The 26,338-nt window shown below is 41.4% G+C and overlaps 1 protein-coding gene across 2 annotated transcripts in view; it reads left to right on the top strand.

The window, feature by feature from the left end:
• Positions 1-2,786: 2,786 nt before the first annotated feature.
• The window catches only part of SLC6A2 (solute carrier family 6 member 2), a 64,959-nt gene continuing 41,407 nt past the window's right edge, over positions 2,787-26,338 (top strand). The window contains exons 1-4 of one of the 2 annotated variants that reach the window (XM_090149884.1): positions 2,787-2,989; positions 3,040-3,386; positions 22,400-22,531; positions 25,844-26,081. In XM_090149884.1, coding sequence (XP_090006010.1) covers positions 2,931-2,989; positions 3,040-3,386; positions 22,400-22,531; positions 25,844-26,081 — 776 coding nt within the window. In that variant the 5' untranslated portion in view covers positions 2,787-2,930. Of the gene's footprint in view, positions 3,387-22,399; positions 22,532-25,843; positions 26,082-26,338 lie in introns of both variants that reach the window. The other variant, XM_031615094.2, reaches the window with a different exon arrangement.

Raw genomic sequence — 26,338 nt, 5'->3', positions numbered from 1 at the left:
AAGTGATGTCCTGGGCCTCCAAACCCAAACCCAAGCTCTCACAAGCAACATCATCAGGCAACCCTGTCCATAGAACAAAATTCTACAACCCTCTATACTCACTGCTCTGATACTTAGAACTCTTCTCTTTATCCAACTACCTTTATCATTACTCTTTTGTCCTCTGGTTTCAATGCTGCTGCTGTTTTGTTATTTGCTTTCTCAGTGATGCTTAATAAGTCATTCCCATCCCTTCTCAATCACTACTTTGTTTGGCATGCATGCCGAGCTCTTGCAAGTACAGCAAACCTTGCACGATGCAAGACCCTTTTGAATGCACCAGCTATTCTAAGACACACGGTTTGACAGAGCCCCTCTCCGGTGCTGGTTCACAGGAAGGACAGCAGCCGGCTCCTGCAGTTCTGTCAGATCAGTGGCAGAGGGCTGTGCTGTGCTGCTGGAGCCTGTGGATGCAAGCCCTGCTGCCAATGAGCCTTCACACCTGCAGCAAACTGAGGTTTAGGGGCACGCACTGAAGTGTTCATTGAGGTTTTTTTCTACATAGACATGAAGGTATGACAGTGACAGTCCCAGCTTACTATTACAACACAGAGCATATTCTCCTATACCTTACCAAGAGAATGATAGGCATGAATTTAAATACTTAATGACTAATCCAGCAATGCCTGACTATTTTTTAAAGTAAGATATCAGCTATTTTCCAGTCAAAAGTGGAACATCGCTAACAGCCTGCCATCTTGCCTGTCTCCATTGAGGTTTCTAAATACAATATTCCCTTCCCTGACTGCCACTCTACCTGCTGTCAGGCTCCATTAGGCATAACAAGATCCAGACAGATTCAAGATTAAGCAACTTTTTTATAAAATCCAATTGAGGACTTTCTTACCTTGAGGGTGCAGCAAATATTACATTAACCAGATTGCACACACTTTCCATGCAAAAAATTGAAGGCAGATATATATATATATATATGCATGCACACAGTGATTTAGTTCTCCTAGGAAATAAGTGGGGGCTTTCTAGATTCCTCCCACCATAGATATCATAATCAAGCTCAGCTAATTGAGACCACTGTGAAGAAAAGGGTGTTCCTTAATAAGGCCCTATTTTTCCAGAAGCAATATGTGAGTGCTGCTGCCTAGTGTAGGAAATCCATGCAGATTAGTCACGTGGAAGGAGAGGAACAAGATTTAAAAAGCTCCTTACTGGCCAGGCTACAGCTTTGGCTCCCAGCGAGACTGCAGACCCGGAGTGGCAGAAGCCAGAAGAAGGAATTCCCCTTCCATCACCTGCCCCTGCACACAAGTACCAAGGAATGGGCCAGAGACATCCCCAGTGCTACCTGGTGAGTGTCAGCAGGATGGCTTGGGGGCTCTTGGCTGGGAGTGGGTGCTCTCCTGATGCCCAGAAACAGCTCACCCCTCATTTGCTGCATGAGATGGGTGCGCAGGCTCAAGAAAATGCAGGGGATGGTGGGCACATGTAATAGCACCGCATGTAACTGGAAACGTGGGTGCTTATGTAGTGCTTTGGTGGCTGTGAGTGAAGGGTGGTGTGAGAAGCAGGCAGCTGTGCATTGCGCGGGTGTAAAGATGTGGGAACACGGCATGGACAAAGCCTGAGAGCTCACAGAGCACCGTGCACTGACTGCACACGGGGGAAGCGCTTCAGGCATGCATAGCATGAAGTGTCAAAAGGATCTGAGAAAAAAGTTTCATGCGGTGTATTTGGAGAAGAAGAGGGTAGAAAACTGTGGAACAGAAGGAGAGCATCCGAGCCACGTGTTCTAAGCATGCATTTGCTCTGTAACTGTCTAGACGCTGCTCTGGTATTTTTTCCAGACAAGGACTTTGGGAACCAAGTCACAGCTAAGGATCATGAGAAACCCAGTATGATGCCTTTTGTAATGCCAAGAGCTTTTGTAAGGCATAAAATCCCTAAATTGTCAATAGCTGCCTCAGCAGCATCTTCACAGTCAGTGGCCTAAAGAGGGAAGGGGAAGATGCCAACTCGCAAGCTTTAATTCCCACAATTGCGACTCTTTTCACACTCTAAGAACCTGAGATTATTTGTGAACTCACTGAATAGTACCTTTACACACATTATCAGTCCTAGCAGAGCAAGTAGGGATGGTAGGCTGTAGCACCACAGACAGTCCTGCCTCCAACCTATTCTCATTGATTCGAGGCAGAAGGAAAGTTATTTAACCTCACTGGTGGGAAGCAGCCTGTTTCTTCTGCTTTTGTACTCAAATTTTATTGCCCAACAGACACAGAAGGGACAGCTACAGCTCGTGGCTGCAATAGGAGAAGGGCCCAAAAAGCCCTGTTTGCCAACTTACTTAGACCACTTGTGGCAGTAGTCGCTGTTGACCTGCTAACTAATTGTTTGCTCGTTTTACATCTAAGAGATCCGGGTCCCACTTAGAAGAGCAGTAAATTTGTTATACAAATACGGCAGCCTGATAACCAAGCCCTACCAGCCCCGTGCTTTCCAAGAAAGCAAAAGTCGGGCATCGATCGGTTTTGGCGTGGGACTAAGAGCAGCGTCCAGCTCCGCCGTTCGTGCTACACCCCCTCGGGTTCTGATCCCAAAAGCCAAATTCTAGCGTTTAACCCAAAGCGCAAAGGGAGAGCTGCCTCCGTCCCGCATCTCAGCCAGAGAGCGGAGCGGTTCAGCTCCACCTGCCGCCCGCCGACAGCCCCTTCGGACTGCCCGGCCGGGGACACGAGGGCAGGGCCGGGCCCCAGCGTGATCCCCGGCAGCCCCGCTGGGCAGCGCGGGGCGGGCTGCGCTCGGTGCCCGACGGGCAGAGCAGGGCAGGGCGGCCCCAGGTGCGCCGGCTGCCGGCCGCTCCCCTGCGGAGGAAGGGCGCGGGAAGCCCCGCTCCCTGGGGGCGCCCCGGTCCCCCCTTCTCCCGCCTCATTTGCATGGCTCTTATTACGGCCGTGCCTCGCTCCTGCCGCGCTGACACCGGCGGGCTGGAGAGCGGAGCCGCCTGCAGCGGGCAGCTCGCTTCCCTCCTTCCCTTCCCCGCCCCGCCTCGCCCGCTCCCCCGCCTCAAGCTCGCTCTCTCTGGATGTTTAAGGCGAGGATGAACAAACAGATCCAGCCCGACCGCAAAGTGTCGGTGGTGGCCCCTTTGCCGGAGCGCCCGGGGCCGCCTCCCCCGCGGAAGGACGTGGAGCTGATCCTCGTGAAGGAGCACAACGGCGTGCAATACACCAGCAGCAACCTCCTGCCCGCCGCCCCCGCGCCCCGCTACGGCCCCCAGGACAGGGAGACGTGGGGCAAGAAGATCGACTTCCTTCTCTCCGTCATCGGCTTCGCCGTGGACCTGGCCAACGTCTGGAGGTTCCCCTACCTCTGCTACAAAAATGGAGGGGGTAAGGCGCTTCGCGAGGTCTCGCTCCCCGACCCCAGCCCCAAAACCCAAAAGCTGGGGGATTTGCCGTAAGGTGCCCGCAGAGGGGCCGCCGCTCCTCCGTTCTCCCCGTGATCCCGCTCCGCCGAGCTCCGTCGGGGCACGGACCGCTCGCCCCCCTCGGAGTTGAACTTAGTTTTGGGCACGGGCATAGCTGCCTTCTGCTGCCGCGCCAGCCTTCTTTTCGTTGGCAACAACTAGTATCGAGAGGAGAAAAAAAACCTCGAGTGGTATGAAGTAGCATCTAGAAAAGTTACCGCTGGATCAGAAAAAGGTTTCTTTGGGGTGGTTTTAATGGGAGAGCGGGATTTCTGCCCTCGTGCTACAGTTGAGAGGTTCTTTTCCCAAAGTAGGTAGGGGACTTGTTACAAACAAAGCCTCACCTCCTGCACAGTTTGACAGCAACAAATAGATCACACACAATAGTTACTGTTAGCTCAGAGTGCCTGGCACATCTTCAGGAAGCCCTTAACTCCATCATCCCCTTTCATCTCCCCAAAAGTCGCTGCGTTGGCACTGATGCCTCCACGCTGTGATGGAGTAACACCATCTGCGAGCCAGGCAGGTGCCTGGGTGCTTTGAAATCTCACATAGGGAGAACAGACCCTGCCTAGCAGATGGAGGACTGTGTGTAAATGGTGAATGGCACAGATGGAAGAACTGCTAGAATGAAAGCACGCTCTGTAAGATAGTTAGGGATGTCTTGTTAATGTGGTTGCCTGGTGATAAAGGCTAAGGATTCATGCTTGTAGCATAAAATACTTGTTGGCCACAAATGGAGGAATGCAGGAAGGGAGAATCCCTATCAGTTGGCACGAAGTTACACTGCTCCTCAGAATTTATCAGGCTAGTAGGAAGGGCTGGAACTGAAATACTTCCTCCCATTTGGTACCTCCAGAACTTCAGAAGAGGGTCACAGAATCTCTCAGCTCACTATCCAGAAAATGGTCAATACTGAAAAATAAACTCCATCCTTATTTCATTATTGTCCATAACTAATTCCAGCAGTTCACAACGCAGCAGTACAATGCCTTGTGATACCAGCAGGCTGCAGGTGTAGTGGAAGCATCACTCAGGTGTCTCCATACAGACTCACCACTCTCGTATCTCAATCTTACAAACTTTAGGGAAAGAGATATGTTTTCCTATCTCACACTGCACACAGTGACACCCATAGTGTTTGAATTCCTTTCTATTATCCTTTGGGTCACCTTTTATCACATTCTTAGTCTGCTTCCTTTATAATTTGCAGCTAGTTCAGGCACAGGAGGTAACATCCTGCAACCTCCTTACATTTGGATTAGTGTTTACGCATTATCTTATGTCAGTTCAGTCAGAGACACCTGCATCTTCTTTAGCATCTTTTGATTTAAAAACTTGCAAACTGGAGTGAACAGAAAGACAACTACTTCACAGTCACAAGAGGCAGAGAAAAGTTTGAACCAATTCTTCCTCTCTGTCAAAGCAGAATCAAAAACTTTACAAGCAAAGGTAAATGGGCCCTCTGCTACCAAACTCTATGGAATGACAAAACTGGTTGCTGATATCATAAACACAAACAGCCGTAGGAAGCATCTCAATCAATATGTAGGGTGTCATTCTTGAACATATGTTTAGCACAACACTCTTTACTGGCACTTGAAAAGACTTATTTTACCATAAAATGAAAGATGAGATAGTCATCATGATCAAAAATCATCAACAATTCAGAAGGAAAGATGCATGAAGACACGTCAGCTTTGGCTGATGTGAGGACAAACTAATACTTTATGGTTTGGTTGTGTTAGGTTTAATGAAGTTTAATCATCCTGAGATTTGTTTTGTTTTTTTTTTTGTTGTTGTTGTTGTTTTTCTTTTTCTATGCTGTTTGACAGCCCTTGGCTACCATTGTATCAGCTAATACACTGTCAATGATGACAGTTTCCAGGACAGACCTTGAGCTGAGTGGTAGGGAATACAGATATAGGCTGTGACTTGTGAATGGCTCCATTTCATCCTTCTTTTTACAACAGTTGTCTTTATGGCATCTTAAAAAAATAAAAATAAAAAAATAAAATTCCATCTGTTGCCTCCATGTTGCACATATACATCAATTTCATTTAGCAGAAACTCCTGTAGGAGATGCAGCCTCTAACAGTGCTTTACTGAGTTTCACATCAGCTTAGTCCTTCATCTCTGTCACACTAGGGTTGGTGGCTTGTTAGCTCTATGGGTACATTTTCCTACAAGAGCAAAGAAGAACAAGAGGCAGGGGGCAGCGATCTGAGATGTTGTTGTGTTTCAGTTCTATCCTCCCAGTCCTACATTCATTGATATTTTTAAATGTGTTCTTTCCCACACTGCTGCTGCAGGAGGGAACCCTGTTAGCACCACAGCAAGCTTAGCTACCTCAAAAAGAATCCAGTGGGTTACATATCCATAAAGAAGATGTAATAAAAATAAAGGCACTACTTACACACTGCCTTAGTATTTTTGCTAGGCTGCTGAGTGAACTGAGTGGTTACAAACTTGAGTATCTTCAGACTGATGCAAAAAAGGCAGTGAAAAGGAAGTATTTTTCATTGCCACAAGCCCTAAGCCACTAAGATATTTTAACACCTTTGTTTTCAGTGTATCTTGTGCCATCTAGATGGGGAAAAAATTACTATTCTTTCAAAATCTACACCCACAAAAGTTCCACAGCAGCTTATAAATGTTAATAATAAACTTAAATGGGAGTGTTTAGGAACATGGAAGTGGTAGAAAATGGCATTTCCCTTCACATTTGACAAAAATGACATGGGTGACATGGACTATGATGTTCTAAGACTAGCTATGACTAATTTAAGATGCCAGCGGACACACTTAAGGGCCTTTCCATGCTTGTAAAAATAGGTTGTTCTTCATAAAGCCTGAGAACTTCCAGGACCTTGAAAAGTATAAATACACACCGTATTCCCTAAAGTTGAATTTTCAGGGAGGGAGACACTATACACATATATCCACTTCTTATTAGCCAAATCCTCGAGTTTCTTTCTTTGATGAACTCCAGGGAAGTTTCCTGATTAAAAAGTAGACATAGAGGCTTTCAGGTTGAAGTTCCACGCGGATAAAAGTCCTGTTAGTTTTCAGTGAGTTCTACTGACACAGAGCACGCACCGCCCAGAGGTACCTATGTAGTCATTTCTAATGTTATGTTACTTTGGAGACAGCACTGGTGATTTCGGAAAGAAAAAAAAAAACAAAAACACAACAATTTATATTTTAAGAAGCTCCCAGTAATGAAAAGCTAGAGAGCAAGAGGTATCCAGCAACACTAAAATGCTGAATGAATTGCCAGAAACATCTGTGTTTTGGGAGTAGCCTGCTGAGACACCCCAATGGGACTTCAGTACAAAGATAGATGGCAGAATGTAACCTTTCTGATGACTGTGGCTTTTGGAAACAGTCTTCAGCTATTAAGCAAAATAATCCCACATATTAAGTAAGATTTAAACAGCTGGAATATTTGTCAGTTACCTGCTTCCATATGAGCTGCCTGCTCATTTGGGCAGACCAGTGGCTGTGTTATAACATGAAACTGGTGTCAGAAAACTTTCAGGACAGTTTATTCTGAACAGTTTGGATGAGATCTTGTCCTCACTGACTACTCAGAAGCAGGAGTGCCCACTCTGTGTGCTAAACTAGTTTATAAAATGACAGGGATGGTACATCAGCAAGCTGCCATTCTGCAGATAAGGTGACACTCCAGAAAGGGCAGAATTCTCAAACATTGCCTCGTCAGCTTGGCTGATCAATAAACACCGCTCAGCTACTCATGACAACACAAAGGAGACGTACTGTTTGCAACAAGACAAATGCTTTTTGTGCAGTCCGAGAGTCCAACATCAGCACAGTATGTCACTGGAGAAACCATCAACTACGGCTGTCCCTACTGGCTGTTCTCACAAGTGCTCTGAGCTCATCATAACTCATGTCTGGCAAGAGTCCCATTGGTGGTGGTGGTGTTTGTTTGTTTCTAAAAAGACTCCCTAACACGTCCAACCTCTTAAGCATTCCTCAGATCAGTAAGAGGCTGTGCTGAAGTAATGAATAGTGTCAAAAGTAGATTCTCATCAATTTAGGGAAAGATTTGTCATGATAATTTCGATTACACCTAAAATGTTGCTGATGCCAACTGAAGTTGAGTAATGCCTAGCATGATTAACAGATGTGCTCCCTGTGGGGGAAGGTGATGCTCAGCCTTAGGTAACCGAGCTATTGTTGACTCTGTACCAGATACAATTAATATTAACATTTCTGTTTAATTTTCCTGCATAATCTTTGGAAAAATTACCACTTCCCACTGAAATTTGTGGAAAAAGGATTTACCAACATAAAATACTCCTTTTTGTGAGTCAAAGTATTTGCACGGTCAGTTATGCTCAGGCTACTAATTGTTGGATTAGTCACCTGAGACTTACTGTATCATAACCATCAGATTAAGCTTTTCATGAATTTACAAACAGCAGCAGATAAATATTTTAACAGCTCTTTAGCTATCATAATATACACTTTTAATCTCCTCTGAGATGTTATTTTCTTAAGTGTTCATAGATCACATAAGAAATCATTTGCTTCACAGTACAGCTCACCAGCAGTCAATACTTTTTAGAACAGAAGAATCTTACAGTTTATCATAATGCTTCATTTCTTATTCATACTTCCACAAGCTCTTATGCAGGATTTTGCAATCCACAGTGCAGGTACCAAAGACAATATGCAGCCAAATATTATCTATTATAAATAAGGCTAGTGCATCATATCACCAAAAAACAAGATCTGATGCTGACCTGCAACAGCTTGCTTTTGTACCAAGCCCTGCACCCAGGTGTTTGCCAGCAAATTTAATCATTAATATGAGTAAGAATACAATCTGGCACTTTAACTTCCAAAGGTGGTTGACCTTTGTCTTTTAATATCAGCGTTTACATTCCAAAATAGCACTGATGATGATGATAAATCAACTTTGAAGCAACCTCATTACAAAGACTATGCCAAGAGTTGACTCATTAATCAGTCAAAGCATGGATGCAAATCAAGTGATTTTAGTTTCCTAATACAGGCTTTCAATTCCCACTATCAAACCAGTGACCTCAGACAGGTCAAACTGTTACGCTGACGTCCCTACAGTGGCCGTGAGCTTTGTGCTCTAGGGCTTAATGTGACATCTGGGACAATCTCAGCTATGCCATTTTGACATTTCCTTCTTCCTGAATTCAATGGCCAGCTCACAGCAGCTCTCCCCTCCTTTTCCCACATGACTTCATCACTCCTCTTTCTTCTCTTTGACAGCTATTAATCAGCTGGTTTATATGTAGCATAGCTTCAGTGAGGCTCACCAGCACTGTAGTTCACATGCCAGCTACTCCTCTGAAATTCCCTGTTCTCCTTCACTTGCCCATCAGTCTTGCTGGCTCCACAAAATAACTCTTCAGGACTGTAATTTCTCCAGGGTTATAAACTACTGTATTTTATACCTACTATATATGAAATATCCTGAATATTTGACAAGGACAAACTGAATATTACTGACCCAAATCTTTCATCAATTCTGAAATTGTAGTTTCTGTCAGACTCAGAATACCATGAAGTAGTACAATATATGAGCTCGCAGCTAAATATCTCATGAAATAGAGAAGTTATCTGTCCCTGAACAATCCTAAAGACCCTTAGCATGACAATTTTACTAAGATTCCAGAGAAGATTCATGGTATTTAGATAGAGGTTGCGCCTTAAGAGGACCATCCTGTGTTCAGTGCAGGACATTCAGATCAGACTCAAGATGCTCTGATCAAAGTGGTGTTCCACCTTTGCTCCTCCAAGACAGTAAAAGAAGCTGGCATGACCCAAATGAGCTGTTTTTCCAACAAAAGCAAGCATGCCTCTCACTGCAAAGAACGAACATATTTTTTGATTACTGCTTAGAAGCATTTTATTCTAAACTAAGAGGAAGGAAAGACATTGAGTAGTAAAGTGCTATCTTAGTTCCACTGTTTGGAACATAAAATCTCTGCTTAAAATGTTTTTCCCCATCCATTTCTTTATGCCCTTCTAAGTTGCGCGAAGAAGCCAGGCATAGCCTTGGAAAACCCTTCCCACAGGACAGGCATTCCTCCTCTACAAGTTAGTAATGAAAGTTGAGTTAGGATACTTTACTATGCTCATATTAACAGATCCAGGAGTTTCTTAATTTGGCCAGGGATCTCAGCTTCAGGACACTCATTGAAGCTAACACAGCGAGTATCTAATCTTCATCTTTTCTAGTCTGTTTTCTCCCTGACATCTTTTTAAGCTCTTTATTAAATTTGCTAGAAGCAAAGGAAAACAGAAAGGCCATTTCAGGAGTGTAGCAGCCAACAGCCCTTCTTTATTAAAGAAATAAAGAATCTGTAAGGAGGCTGAGATGTGGCATGGATGATTTAGGGGCAGAATTTCTCTTTCACCTTTTGGGAAAATAGCACAAACCTCTTTGTCAGTTCAGTGTATATGTGAATAGAGCAGCCTAAAGGTGTTTTTTTCAAAAAATGAATACTTTCATTTCCATACTTAAACCAATGTGAAATAGAAAACTAATAGAGCTACTTAAATGCAAGATGAGAGGGAGCATACAGTTCTGGCAAGTGTTTAAATTTGTTACGAGGGAAGTTATGATTAAAAGCAGTCCACAAATTACTGAGCCTCTTGCTGTGAATTAAAATGGAAACAAATGGTTTACAGAATTCAGAGCAGCTTAAGCAGCAACATCAAAGCTCGCTGCCTAAATTTCTGCTGCGTACAGTGAGAGTCTCATCAGCTGTGCTCAGTTCTGAAGTCTTTGTCCCGCATTCACCAACTGATGAAATAGTTAAGTGTGGCTCTCTAGTATACGTTTGTACTGTAAACTCTACAGCATTTACATATACTGTAATTACTAGATGATATTGTAGCTAATTGCTCTCAGCTATGTTACAAAATAATAAACACAACTAAATACATTCCATACTTAGAGATATTTATATTAAAATACTGTAATTTAGGAAGCAGGAGACAAGTTTATACAAAATCTTTGTAGTAACAGTTTGAGATCTTTTACTCCTACCTCTCTCTTTATACTTCCCGTTGGCACTGTATATATTCTTCCCATAGAGTACACAAAAGCATGCTACTGGGTTTCAGGGAATCTTGCACTGAAAAGAGGATCAGTTATGATTAATTTGCAACTGACTCTTCACTTCTTGCCTTCTAATATGACAACAAGAAATTGCTATTATTGAAGTTGAAATAACTTGTATTTGGGCCAACTCTCTCACCCCAATCTGCTTTCAGTGAAGTTGATGTAAAGATTCCAGGATTATCTCACTGATTATAAACCTTCAGTTTCTCTTCCTCAAGCCATTTGACCCATATCTTGACAACCTATTATTCTCTCTTCCAACTACAACTGCTTAATCTTCCCTTTCTTTTTCATTGCCTTTGTGACATTTTGGACCTGCCATGGCAGGATTTAAGCTTAATTGTGTAGATGTTGTGCACTGGTGCCCAAGTGAGAATAGTTTCCAAGGAAAGGCTTTACTGTCCCTCAGAACCTGACTTCCCAAAGATGAACATCTGAGCCCTCTGGGGAACCAGCAGCAAAAGTGCCCACACCCCCAAGTAATGCTGAAACAGCCCTGATTTCGTGGAAGCCCTGGAGAGAGAACTGCAGTACAATTCAGCATCTCAGCTTCTGTATAGATTCATTTCAGCCTTATAAGATTTTGAAACTTTTATTTCATAAACAAGGAGAAAGGAGGTAGAAGCAAAGGAGAGGAAACAGTTAAGTTGCCTGCATTGTGACATTCTTTGTGAAGACCATGGAAAAAACCCTAACTATTAATCAAGGGAATCCTTTGTTTTGTTCTCACTCTTCTTGCTCCTTTCCCCCATTCTGTATTTAAACACGTTATGCAATCTCTCTCTGAAGCATGACAAAGGTTGAGAACTAGGGTCTGCAACAGCAACAGAAACCATCAGTGGGGAGAACTGTCTCTGTAAGCCACGTATTTCTTTTCACCCACATTCATCCAAAGCACACCAGCGAGTCTCCAAGGCACAGAGTTCCATGATAACACGTTCATAAATAAAACACAGGAACACAGGACAGGAATTGGGCAGGCAGTTGTCTTTTGCCAGTCCATAAATGATTTCTGTGACTAGCATTCTGATTGCTGGTATGCAGTAAAACAGGCTGCCCTTATTATATCGTAAGACTTTTTATAGAAGATGGTAATTTTTTCAGTGCTCCTGCTCTTTGTTTAAGGCTTTGAGCACAACCACTTGCTTCCAAAAGCACAAATAACTGCAGAAGCTGCACTATTTATATGGACATTAACTGTTATTTTGCTATTACTATTGTCTAAGAATATACACAAATTTAAGTGTCCAAAATGGTCTCCAGCACTATCAGACTGGTGCTAGAGTATTCAAACATGAAGCTTTTCTTGATTTGCTTTGTTATTAACTGCTTCCCTAGAAGATGCAAGTTATACTAGCATAAACGTGCAGGATCAGAAGGGCAGAGATGGTTTGATCCCATCCCACTGAGGCACACAGGAGTTGTGATTTCAGCAGTGAAAGAATATTACTCTTTCAGAGCTTGAGAAAAATATTGCACAAGTTCCAAGCAGTACAATTAGAGACACAGTGAGCAACAAGCCATGCCTTGCTACAGCCCTCCTGCTAGTTTGAGAAACAGCTTCTGTGGTGTTATGTACAGAAAGGATTGTAGCCGGGTGACTGCATGGCATTCCTCTTTACTGAAGGCTGCAGAACGGTGGGAAGCAAGCAAGGCTTTCTGGCTCCTCAGCAGCACGCAAGAATACACCCTTATTGCTTTCCTATTTGCTATTTACAAACAGGCTGCTCCCAGGGGTCTAATGTATGCACTGAAAAAAGCAGCCAGGTGCTACGTATCTAGTTTTTTGCTCCACATGTACCAGGTAGCACTCTTCACTGCTTTAACTTTTGTTTCTCCTCCTTTTTCAATAGTCAAACTTCCCTTGCAGTGTCCATCCTGAAGCATGCCAAAGATGTCAACACAGTACTTTCCCTTAAGTTCTGCATCTCTTGAGGAAAAGTATGAAACTGATGTCAAATTCTACTTTATTTTAAAAAAGAAAAAGAAAATAAATTAATTAAAAAAAAAAAAAAGAGGAAAGGCTGGACTTATTCTGACACATTGCTCTGCACAGCAGAATAACAGACAAACTTTTTCTGGACCACAAGATGGAGTAGTAGATCCTTATAGATCTTAGTAGATCCTAATCTGATAATCCAAAATCTATCTTGTATGTGTATAGGAGGAAAAATGACTGGAGGACCTAACAGAATGGCTCATGACTTTTGCATACAGAGCTGCCAGTATCAGCAATGACTGCTTCCAGGCAGACCCTTCATTGATTTCCCTACCCCTTCCCTTTAGTAGGAAGCTAATAGGGGCAGCAGCATTCAGTGATGTGTAATTTGCACAAAGGGGTATCCGTGTCTGCCTCTAAAGCTCAAATGTTTGTGCCCCCTTCTAAGAAGGGCTTAAAAATGCACATAGGCTTCTTATATATTAGCTTTATCACAAAATAAAGGAACAGTTCATATTGGGGCGTGCATATGTGTCAGTGAGATCACAAGGCAGGTTTTGGCAAGACTGGTGATATTCTGGGATTTTATTTGGGGGAAGAGTTTGATCATTTGCTCCCTTTCTGTAATTCGTCCTTCATTTTCTAATAGTTCTACACAGCCTTAGTTAAAATCAATAGATTCATAAACCACAAGGGAGAAATCCTGACCCAGCTGAAGTCAATGGGTGTTTTTTTTCCATTGACGTCACCAGAGCCAGGATTTCAACCCAAATAACAGACGTCTCTCTTTTAAGGGCTCCTAAGTAGACAGAATTTCCAGACTAAGAATTATGCGAGAAGAAAAACAGAGGAAAGTAATAAAAAACTATTCAGACAAAACCGATACAGAAGAGTTCCACTGACTAGTAACTGATCTGCACTTGGTGCAACAGTTCAGTACTTCAGCCAATAAACAAAATGCCAGGACTTACATAGATGATGTTCATTATTACACAAAATGAATTTATTCTGTGAGAGTTAGATAATGACCTCAGCATTCTCCTATGTAGGGCTCAAGCTATAAAAATGTACTATTTTAAGAAGTGTGTTCTATTCTGTTTCATAGAGACAAATGATTAGGCAAGAATCTTTTTCTGGCTGTCAGGGCTAAAGAGAAGAGCTGGGAAAACACAAAGCAAGAACAAGACTTCAAAAACCAGGAGGCAAATAAAAGGACTGGACTAGAAGGCCTTACATTCTAAGACACTTTCAATTATTCTGGGGCTTAATACATGGTTTGTAAACTTCTGAATTGCCAGGTTTAGGAATTGAGGTGTCACCAGTTACTCTCTTCCTTCACTCTTTCCTAAAGTAAAGCAACAGAAAACAGTGATCAGACTATTCCTAAATTGCAGTGTAATCCTTCGCTACTCATATGGAAGCTACTGACAAAATCACCATCTTTAATCCTAAGTTAAGGAACTCAGACGTCTTCAAGATCACCTACATTTTTCCTCCTAAATTTTATTTTACAATTGTGAGGTGTTATGTCCTCAAAAGCTGTTTAGCTAGGAAAAACTACAGCTGCGTGATCCATCAAGAGTCACCAAGTTTTGCCACACTAACTAACCTCCTGTAAATTCTGTGTTTGTGGTGAACAAAACTACCCAATTGCAAGCTGCAATGGGCAAGGCTCACATTCTCTTCCAGCATTTCAGCTTGGAGGTCCCACACACAGTGGCAGTGATGGAGTGTATGCTGCACTGCTTTGATTAGGGGAAACATTTGCTTTGCTGCTTGTTGCAAATTAGGAAAATAGTCCATGGAGAATTACTTCATTCTTTATGGAACTGTGTTCACTTTCTACTTTCAAGCCTTGTATAAATATGCATTATAAATAGTTTACAGTAGGATTATATTCTGCTTCCTGTAGAGGCATGAGAAAGACCACTGATCCTGAAGGCTTCATTTATAATGACTGAGAGTAAAGCTCTGATTGACCAGATTTCTTACAGGTAGGAATGTACAACTGCCCCATACTTCTGTGACAGAACACAGCCCTTTATTGACAAGAAGAGTTCAGAGGATTTTGCTGTACAAGAGTTAGTATAAGTTTTGATAGCACAGAAAGTTTTACTAATAAATCTCTAATGAAGCCTGGAAGGAAAAGGAATGTTCTGCTTTGGTCACTGTGTCCAAAAAATTGGACTTATAATTTAAGATTGGATTAATCACTAAACGTACAGAAAATTTTAAGAGTACCTCAGGATGTTTATACTTGACTCTTCTGTAGCCAAATTTCAAGGCATTTACCTCCTATTGGTTTGTACATTAATCCTCTTGAAAGCTGCCTGGCACTTGTCTAGAGCTGATTTAAGATGTCATAAGCACTTTGTTTCACTTTGGCACAGTTACGAATCTCATGGTGCCTAAAGCGGGTATTGTGGCCTCTCCAGAGAGTGCTCAACTTGTGGGCTGTTTTTAAGTTTAACAACTAAAGACACCCTGCAAAAGACAAGCAGTCTGAGAGGAAACACCCTCCATTTGAGGTTGTGCTGGGAACTCCTAACTGTATTGTTATACATGCAGAACAAAGTGCATTTCAGACTTCTTGTTTCACTGTGCAGCTGGGTTACTACTACAGCTCTAATGAGCACTAGAGCTTGAATCTTCTCATTAATATCCCATTACATTTTGTTGCCATGAGAGAGATGGCAGCAGAGGGGCACTCTGACAGAACGGTGCCTGACATGGAAGCGCGTAGGAAGCAAAGGCATGACATTGAATTCCTCTGTACAGAAAAATAGCACCCATTGACATTCATCAGTGCTTGCTGAACAGATGGAGACCAACCAGTGGACGTGAGCACAGTGGGTAGTGAGTGGTGCATTTCAGTACTGGTGACACCGGTCACCTCCACTGGTGCAGATTTTTACAAGTATGCATGCAGGCTCCTGTTCATCACTGGCAAAAATGCAGAAATGAATGTGTTGGGGAAAAAAAAGAAACAGTCTTTTGTAGCTGAGAACATGCCCTGTCACACAGTGTTATTGTGCTCTTTGCATCTGTTGCAGTTTCTGTGGAAATAAAAAAGGCATTACTTTTGGAGCAACCTGTGCATCTAGCAATCTCTTCCGGCATCAAAATCAGACAGGTTCATGGACACTGAAAATATTCATTTGAAATTACAACTGGCTAAAACAAAACAAATAACAATGAACTGCAAGTTCATTGAGAAGGGAGAGAAAACTATGACTAACAGACTGTATCTGAACTGAAGTAAAACAGTAGTTGCCAAAATCTCACTGGCACTAAGCAAGGACTTCCCTATTCTTAAAAGAGAATTTGATGAAGTAATATCTCCTTTCATGTACATGACCATATTCTATACATTACAGAAAATGAATTTTAAAACGTCATATTTTAGAGAATGCTATCAGATGAAGTTATTTTATTAAAGATTTTCCAGTGCTGGAATCCAGCAAAACTTGCTGATCTTGTTCCACAGTAAATAGCTTCTGATGTCTTTGCTGGAAAATACTGCCAGCCAAGGGTGCTCTACTACTGATAAATCAGAGTACATTTTGACAAACACTTTGATTTCATACATCTCAAGTACAGCCTACACCTTACATGGGTGGTTTTTTTGATATGATTCAATTGCAGGTGAATATATCCATGTGTCACATCTAATGATTGCAAGGTGGGGGGGGAAAAAAAAAACTGCCAACAGTGAAAAACTAATGAAACGATAGAAAGGTTTTTTCTCTCTTAATTTATCAACTCTTAAGCTTCCAAGCACGTCTGTTATAAAGCAGGATCCTTCCCAGATGAGCCTCTGCACCCTGACCCAGTGTCTCAGTACTGCTCACTTCTCCCACCCAGCACCTCCAGAACAGCTTGCTAACTGCAAAGCTTGCTGCTTTGTTCTCAACAGGGTCAGCTGCTCTGTGAAGGACACCATCACACCTCACAAATCCTGTCTTGTTGCACATTAGTAATAGAGATTTCATAAATCTCATAACAAAACAGTCTACAAGCTGTCTCCACATTCCAGCTCACTTCTTCTCCCAGCGAGTTAAAAAAGAAAAAAGCACAAAATGAACAAGATGGATTCGGGCAGAAATGTCAGCCATTAGACCTTCATATTCATACAGTCTCCAGGTCATCTACTTACCAAACTGTCAAAACCCAAACGGATGCCAATTCATTTATTTATAAACAAAGGGGTCAGCTACAATAGCAAACCTGCTACAAGGTTGGATAATGGTGAAACAAATGCTCTCACTGCCACCTCACCTCAGCTTGGACTTCATGCAGTCACAATAATGGCAGAAGATGGGAATGGCTTAATTCATTTCCTAAGCTTGCAGCAGTGAAGGTGAGCAACAGAAATGTTGACAGCGCTCCAGAATTCCTACTGCCGTGCTGGGCATCTTAGAGTAATCTTACCTGTATTGTCCAAAACACACCATGTTTCTTTATCTTTAGTTTCCTTCCAAGGAACACAGGTCAGAGTTCTGTTCTTATATGGTTCTACGATTATCTTTAAACTACACACTGCTGTAAATATGACCATTTCATTAATTTATACAAAGGGGACCTTAGCCAATGACTTGGGTGTGATTTATGAATGAATCATGCTGCTCTGAGCAGCTGGGTGTATTTAATTCTCATTAATTTGTTCAAAGTAGCTACTGATGAGTTTCTTTAGTTCATCATTCTCATAGCAGAAAGCTGAAGAGATTATTGGGTTTGCACAGAAGAGTAACCCATTCTTTTACATACCAGTAACAAACTTATAAACAGAATACACTTCAAGTCTCTTCAAATGATGTCTGAGCAGCAGGTTAACAGCTCAAGATAGTAAGTACATAAATAAATAAATAGGTAGAATAAATAAATGCATAAATAAATACATGAATAAAGGCTTCAGTTTGACATCAGCCCGTGTACAGCATTGAACCATTTCTGGAAACTATTTGTTTTCATTTTCTTTGAGCAAAAGGAACACTATTAAAATTGGAATTCTGGACAAAAAACTGAAGGCTCTTGCCCAGAGAGTTGAAATATAAATAGGTTCAAATCTAGCAATTTGTTAGAGCAGCTAAATACGAGGGTTTCAAAAGAAACGTGTAAGTCAAGATGGTATAGCTCCACTGCTTTTATGGTTCAGAAATACTTTCCATAAAAAAGGCTGCCTACTTGGAAGATTTTATATAAGCAAAGTGCTGTTTTTATAGTATGCTGTTCAATCTGTTTCGCAGAAAAATGTTATTTTTGACTACCATAATCTACCTCTGTTCAACATCATCATCTAGCTGCTGTTAAAATCATCTTGGCTTTGGTACTGAGGCTACATCATGCTCCTTTGCATCTCTGACTTCTCTTTGCTGTACCATGCAAACCCGTACTGTTTTTACTCCCTGGGCAGTAACGACTGAGTCTACCCACCTGCCCCTTTCTACTTAGACTCCAACAAACACAGCTTGCTGCATGCTGACCTCCCCAGAGATACTCTCTGTGTCTGTGCTGGCAAGCCAGTAACAAGCTTGAAGACCCAGAATTAGGATTTCTGTACTCAGAAATACCTCCCTCTCCAGCCACTTAGTTTTTCTGTCTGCTGATCTCACTCAACCTAGATTTCAGAATCTCTGCACTGGGGATTTCTTTTTTTATTCACAAGAGTCTTACACTAGTAGAGTTTCCACCCATTTTCCTTGTGATCCAGGGATATTTACTGCACTGTCAACTGGTTGCTGATATTCTTTCAAGTACTCTTTACTCACAGTTTGATCAGGCACAGATCAGGTACAGAGATTAGCTTGTATTTCCATTCATCTTTTGGAAGATCTTTGTTTTTAGACTCTATTCTTGAACAAATACTGGCAATACTCCTATCTGAAAACATACTGCTATACTTGCCCAAAGTTTGTTAGCTTAGCAGACACCCCTGCCAGCTTAAGTTTTGACTAGAATATCCATGGTAACAAAGGCAGAAGGCTAATAATGGACCAGCAGGAGTACTTCAAAATCATTTCAGCTAACCCTGTCCTGGCCAGCTTCTTGTACATGCTTTAGCAAATTCTTCCAGGACAACAGTCATTGTTTAAATGATTATTTTCAAGCATTAGTAATTCAGTGCTGCATTCTTTCTGGTATTCAAGAGTGAAATGAGTTGTTCTTGTAGGATTGAGAGAACTATTTGAGGCTGCTTTCCTCTCTGCTTCCCTACTAAGGCTGCTGTGAATGTTGGACAACAGAGGGAGGAGAAATTCAGAGTGGACTCCGTTAGACTAAAATGAAAAGGTTGTTTTGGCACTCAACACAGGAATGCAAAACCTGTCCTGTATTTTGCCCTGCATTAACCAGACACTGTAGTTCTTTAAAAACAAAAACAACAAAAACCACTGTGTGACTTTCAACTTGGAGTTTCACATAGGTGGTTCATGTAGAAGTAGAGTTTGACCTCATCTTATTTCACATAAACACATAAGGCTTCTTTAACTCTGTGTGTACTCCAGTACCATAAGGGAAGGAAGTACGCAAATCTCATGAAATCCATAAACACTGAAAAGCAGCATGTGCAACAGCCCAAGGGCAACGTGTGGCCTTTGAGTTACACGTGACTCAGTAGCAAGTCAAGCCAAGGCTAGGTTACAAATGTTAATTACTCCAGATTTTTGGCTGGGAGGGGAAAGTAGGAACCGTTAGGGATTGCTGAGACCAGTAATGCTTTCTGGGCTGCAGCTGCGTGCTCAGCCCCATGCCCTCACACAGTGAGGGAGTGGAATCCCTTGAGCGCTATCAGGATGTTGCTGCCAATGCAGCAATCCCACACTTACATTCCCTCAGCTCTGAGGTAGGTAGATCTTGGCTAGCTGCTCATCCAGTCTGAAATGCTAGCCAAACCATGTGCTCCCTGAGAGTTCAGCTGTCAGGGCTATAGTAATGTGCCGGCCTTTTGCATTCATGTGATTGGACCACAGTAGTTTGCGTGGCGCAGGCAGGAGGGACACAGTTGGTGTTGTGTCACCCTTCCTAATGGTTTGGCTTCATAGACCAGGTAAGCATTTGCTATTCCTTCAGAGAAGCATGTTGCTGTGCTCAAGTTCACAGCAGCAGACCCACAGCAAGAGGCTCAGCAGAATGCAATTTGCCCCCTGCCTCACCTATAGGGCATTAGTAACAAGCTCACAGGATGCTATGAGGTCTCCTTTCCAAAAAGGCCCCGCCTTTCACAAGGTACCATCTACAAACCAGTCCCACTGGAGCCTTTTTTTCCTTGGGTAAGACAACCAGATACCAAGATACTGACAAAAGTATGTGACTTTTGGTATTCTTTTACCTAATTGGAAAGTCTTAACAAGAAATGCCCAGAAGTCTCCAAAAACATTTGAGATAACTTAATGTGAATAAGCACCCTTACTTTGTGTGCTTATTAATCTCTAATTTATTCCAAAATACTTCACTCACCATCTTCGTTACCTGAAAAGTAACCCCAGCTATGAAACTCTACTATGCTGTGTAACTGCTTTTGGCAGAAAATGACATTGCACGTTATTAATCTCTTGGGAAGGAGTGGTGGGAAGAAAAGAAATAAAAGAAAAACTTCATTTATCTAAAGCCTGGAATGATTTGCAGCCAAATATATGATACTTAAGCAAGCATGCATTAGTATGGTACACTTCACAGTTCATCAAAGTATTAGTCATACTTAGAAAACACGTATTTTAAACTACCATTTAATATTTATGTCCACTACACATCTCCAGGATAGTTGTCTCACACGCATATTTCCCTATTCAATTTGTGGCATAATTTTTTCCATGCCTCTTGACATAGTTAATCAAATCACACTCATGCAAACTCCAATACCTGCCGAAGGCAGCATGCTAGGTTTGTGAGTCAGATCTGTATGCTGTAGTAGTGTTGAAGCAAGATAAGTGTGGCACTTGAAAAGCTGACATTGCTACTAATGAAAACAATATGAACTTTCCCAGATTGAATTAGTTGAGCATGCTTCAACACTGAACATAATTCTGAACAATTAGGATATCAAGTATGCAGAAACGCAAATATTTTTCTCTGAAATACTTAAACACATTGTAGTTCAAGCAGTACAGCATTGGAAGGCTTATGAATTCCACTATTAATTAAAGTATTCATCATTTGTACTGAGTAGCTTCTATGAATATAGGCTGCAGTTGCACTACCCTCTTTAGAAACATGAAAGAGAAGAATCGTGCCTCCTAATATTAGAAAACCAATGTATTTACATTGCTCCAAAAGTAATGCCTCCTATTCATTTTCATAAAAACTACAACAGATGCAAAGAGCACTGTAACACTATGTAATAGAGCACATTCTCAGCTACAAAACACTATTTTTCAACACAGTCACCACCATTAGCTGTGCATTTTTGCCAGCAATGAACAAAAGCCTGCATGCTGCATTCATAAAAATCCGCACCAGTGAAGATGACCACTGTCATCGCTGCTGAAACAAACCACCCCTTGCCTCACTGTGTTCACATCCACTGGTTGATCAACATTCAGCATCAGTAAATGGCAGTGGGTGCCATTTTTTGTGCATGGAGGAATTCAACAACACGCCTTTTCTTTCTATGCGCTTCCATGCCATTTGGCAGACTGCCCCTCCGCTGCCACCTGTTTCGTGGCAACAAAATGTAAGAGAATATTGATGAGAAGATTCAACCTCTACAGCCATCCCACCTCTGATGTTGTGGGCCATCATAATAAAACAGGGAGCATTACTTTCAGAGCAGTTCTTGTATTTCAGCTGTTCAGATAAATTTGCAACTCTTTATTTCTGTTGCTATACCTTGGTCCTGTTTCACTACCAAATTTCAGTTTTAGAATCCCCGAATTTCGAACTGAATGCTGAATACATTCCCTTACCACTACATTACAGCACATTACTTCCTAGAGGTAGACTGTGGTAAGAGTAAGGGAACGGGGCTTGGCTTTGCATTATTCTGTTCTATCATTTCTCTCTGAGCAGTTATGCTAGCCAGCTCACTCTAGGAATAGCCGTGAAAAGTAGACACGAAACATAAAGAAACAACTATTCAGATACTTTTAATGTACAAAATTCATGCTGCTTACTGGCCTGCTATAGATAGCTTCAGTAACACCCTTAGCTTTTATAGACTGCACGTACCTTCTGAAAGTGTATGTGTTTAGAAGCAGAGCACTTATTTTCTTTTGTATGGAAAGCTTTCAAGTGACTAAGCCAGTACAACAGGCCTTAAAGGTTTGCACAGACTCCTACTCCTTGCTTTTGGGAAAGACAGAAGTTGCTGTTTCATTACTTTTTCTCTTGCTGAATGATTTTAAGCAGGACTGTTGCAATCTATTCTCTTTTAAACTCCTGCTATCAGCAGTTGGTAACTCCTGAGGAGACCAGTCCATCATTCTGGATACTTAGCGATTCTCTCAGTTTCTTATTTATCACAACAATCCAGTCATTTTTTTAATGCAGATATTTTACATTAATTTAACTCTTCAGAACCAAGCAAGCTATGCAATGAAATGAAAACTGGGCTTTAGAGCCACCACAAAGCAGAAAACTGACTGAGTATCCAGTTATTAAGCACAACACCAACTATAACTGATAATTCATACTGCCACATATAGCCATGCCTTTTGGGGGAGTCTTCTTTCTTTGACTTGGATCATATGATCCAAGTCAAAAAAATTTTCAGACAGATGAGAGAACAAAGATTCTTCTTTCTAGGAAGAATCTTTTTTCCTTTCTAATTCCCAAAAGCAGTAGTTTTGTCTTTAGCAAGTTGGAAGCTAGCAATAAGGTAAAACGTAATCAAAATATAAACTACAATGTCTAATTATTCTATTTTCAGGTGCTTTTCTTATTCCCTACATCCTCTTCCTAATCATTGCCGGAATGCCCCTGTTCTATATGGAATTAGCACTGGGACAGTACAACCGAGAAGGAGCTGCCACTGTGTGGAAGATCTGCCCAGTGTTCAAAGGTAAGCGTCCCTCTGCTCGCTTGGAAAGCACAGTGAGGGTGCCAACACCTGCAACCACCACAAACAAAGGAAAGGTCTTGTCTTTCCACAGACAGCATGATATTTGCTGACCTTTCTCTAACCCTTGAAGTCAGAAGCCTTTTTGTTATCATGGGTGAAGAAGAAAATGAAAAAAGCCACACATGGAAATCATCTTGCAGGCTATTGATGAGGAGTGCAGCAGAGAGCAATACGCAGAAGGAGCAGTTCAGCCCTGTCCCCCTTTTGCCCCCATGCCGGGGCTGGGGGGAGTTGGGTTTTTTTTGGTGGAAGGAGGGGCTGGAGATGCAAAAGATTAGAAATATCAAACCTCATCCATGTCAGTTCAGCCCTGTCCCCCTCTGCGACATGCAAGAAAGAAATAGCTGGGGTTAGCTGTTGGGGGCTGCCTAAAGTAGTGTTTCTGGATGAAAGAAACCACGTGGCTTCTGTACATGAAACACTTCTTAAGGAGCCTCAAGAATTTTCTTAACCATTGCTCACCAGCAAAAATCATGAGCTACCCAAGGTAAAATCTTTTTGACACAGAGCTGTAAGAAATTCACTGAAATGAAACCACTCAAGCCTGACTGATCCGAGAAGCTTAAAATTCAGATTGTGTTCATCCCATGACAAAAGCTGAAGAGCTTAACATCAGCAATCCAAACTCGGCAGATCCGGTACTTGGACATAGGTTACACTGAGTAAATGTTAAACTTCTTTCTCAAAATAAAGCTCTCCCCTTCCAGGAGGCTAGAATCACAAAACAGGAGAACTGCAGAGGTTGGTTATTTTTTCTTATCAGTCAAACCCAAAACTCATAGTAAAATTAGAGATGTAATAAAAGATAAATAGGTGAGATAATGAAAAAGATGTCCCTAAATTTAAAAATGAGGTCACATAGGTTTGCCTCGGCCTTCTGTAATTCTTTCATGGAGGCAAAATTCATCCCAGCACAGAGGAACCTGCAGCCCTTGCTCAGTCAAAATTCCGGCTGGCCTTGGTTAATAACTTTGGATGACAAAGAGGATTTTGAAAATTTGACTGCAATAATTAGACCACAAGGATCTGAGTGTTTGAGCCAAGCAGCACGGTGCTCTGAAGCAGTCTGTCTGTTGACTTCAGGACTGAAATACAAAGAGAAAGGAAAGTAGAATTTATTTCATGTACAGGCTTGTTGAAATCCCAACTGCCTTTTTTTCTGCTGACATATTCAAGGTGGGCTAAAGATACGCTACTGTGATTTTTGACTGCTCTTATTACTGGATATAGATGAACCTGAGTTATGTGATCCTTGTAATAAATACTGGATTTCACTTCATCTCAGCACTACAGTAAACTCAGTATTGTTAAAGTTTTGATCAATCTGATAAAGCACGCACACATTTTACTGCTAAATTCAGAATGCTTCTGAGGTTTTTTACGGTTTAACTCAATTGAAAAGTATATAGTCAACCCAAATTTTTAATGGCCTTCCTAAAATAAAAGCATTGTAGTACTAATTTTAGCTATGAATATTATTGCCACAATCTCTAAGGGCTCTGCTTCTTGTGTGATGCTCCCATAATGCATGTGATTTAAAATATACCCTGTAACCTTTGCAGCACAGCCTTTTCACCTCTGCATTTTCCAGCACCTATTTTAGAGTGTGGGTGGTGTAGCACTGCATTTAAAAAGTCAGACCTAGAAACAGGAGAGCACATTCATTCCTGAACATCCTCATAATTTCAAAGAAATGGCATTGATGATATATTTGATAGGGTAGATAGAGTATTTCTGAATCTTGATATGAAATGTCTGTAATTGTCCTCCTGAACAGACCATCTAATTTCAGTGCAACTTCTTATTCACATTCAGTATTTTACCATTTATATTAACAATTAATTACCCTCTTAGGTGATTTATTTCTCTTTCTATTGTGTTTATTGTAATGTATCACTGGAGTTTGAGTGTTCATTTAAGCACTAAGGATTTCAGGATACAGTTTCATCTTTCTTTTCACTATCTGTCCCCAGTGTTAGGGATGAACAAACTGGTTTATATACTAAAAACGTCCCAAGGAAGAGAAACTTTGGTACGCGGCAGTCTTTGAGCTGCCAACTTCTTCAGTCTGCATCTGTTTCTTATGCAAATTTCAAACCAAGGAAAGCTGTGTGCTACTTCATTGCTTTATCAGGGAATGTGATAGTTCAAAAATACCCAACTGTTAGGCCTCCAATGTGGTATTTTACTAGAGAAAATCAGAAATGAAAGTTTACACTTACGTGCTTGGATACTGCTGTGATGGTAGTAATAAAGCAGATGAAGTCTCTACCCATAACACAAAATACAGAGAACCCTAGGATAGGATTCACAGATCAGCCCTGCTTATAGATTAATGGAAAAATAATATTAGCCAAGATAAAATAAGCTTCCTGAATAATTGTGACAATAAGCTTTTATTCTGCTCTGCCATTAAGTAACAAAGCTTCCACCTAAACTATTAAAAACCATGTATTATTTAAAGGAGAAAGCTCTCCCTCTTAAGAGACACTCCAAGCACAGCTCAACAATATGCAAAAATACCAAAGAAATGTTTCAAGCATCAGAGGATGCTCAACACTGGGATTCACCAAATGCCCTGCCCAGACTTAGGTTTAAATTTTCTGCGACTTCCATTCTGTAATCCTGGGAATATAATGATACCTACAGTTTAGCACAGTTTAGCCCCAAGCTTGATGTACACTAAGATTTACTCGTATGCTCCAGAACCACTTGCACCACTCAGTGGAACGGCATAGGCTGTTACGTGCATGTTTTGGATCTAGTCACAAACTAATAGATGCAATCTGGAGAGGAACAATGGTAACGAAACAAGAAGGGAATGCTGTCTGATCCAAACAAGCTCAGCATGAGGCATAGGGAAACTTCAGCTTTACTTTTCCAAGAAAAGTTGCCAAGGATTCCAACATGAGGATGAAACGAATTTCACTCCTAACATGGGCTTGCAGTCTTTTGCATTGGAAGAAAAACACCAGTGAAGTTGAACAAGAGCAAATTTTGACACTGAGCTGCTTAATTTCTTTCTCTGGCAAGACAACTGGATTTCCTAACGGCCAATCACTTTCCAACTTCATTAATGTAATTACTTGTTTTAAAATCAATGGCATGCATGTAAACATAAAAAAAAAAATTGCCTGAGAATCTAAAAAAAAAAAATTTACAATTATTTATGGCTGAGAACTAAACTACAGTGTTTGCATATACTGTTGCATATAAAATGCAATGTATAATCTCATTTTCCTTTGTCTTTAGGTGTAGGCTATGCAGTGATACTCATAGCTCTTTACGTGGGTTTCTACTACAACGTTATCATAGCTTGGTCTCTGTATTATCTATTTTCATCATTCACATTTGAGCTCCCCTGGACGAACTGCGACAACAGTTGGAATAGCCCAAACTGTACAGATCCCAAACTCTTCAACGCGTCAGTGCTTGGCAATGGCACCAAATACTCCAAGTATAAGCTCACTCCTGCTGCTGAATTTTATGAGTAAGTGTTGACTTAACTTTACTATTTATTCAAAATTTTATGTCTAAGAGTTTTTCCACGGGAAGATAAAATAGGTTAGCATCCAGCCTCTAAAACAAGCATCAGAAAACTAAGGTTAAAATGCAGCAGTAAAGTTTGACTTATATTCCTATATGGTTAAGACCCTTGTCTCTGCAGGCTTCGGTTTCTCCAGTACAAATGCAGTATTTGCCATAGAGCAACATGGAATTCAACAGAAGTTACAAATCTTTCTTGTT

Source organism: Phasianus colchicus, chromosome 13 (assembly GCF_987193195.1).
Source record: "Phasianus colchicus chromosome 13, bPhaCol1.hap1.1, whole genome shotgun sequence".
In the NCBI taxonomy this organism is placed as follows: domain Eukaryota; kingdom Metazoa; phylum Chordata; class Aves; order Galliformes; family Phasianidae; genus Phasianus; species Phasianus colchicus.
This window is presented reverse-complemented; position numbering and strand designations above follow the sequence as displayed.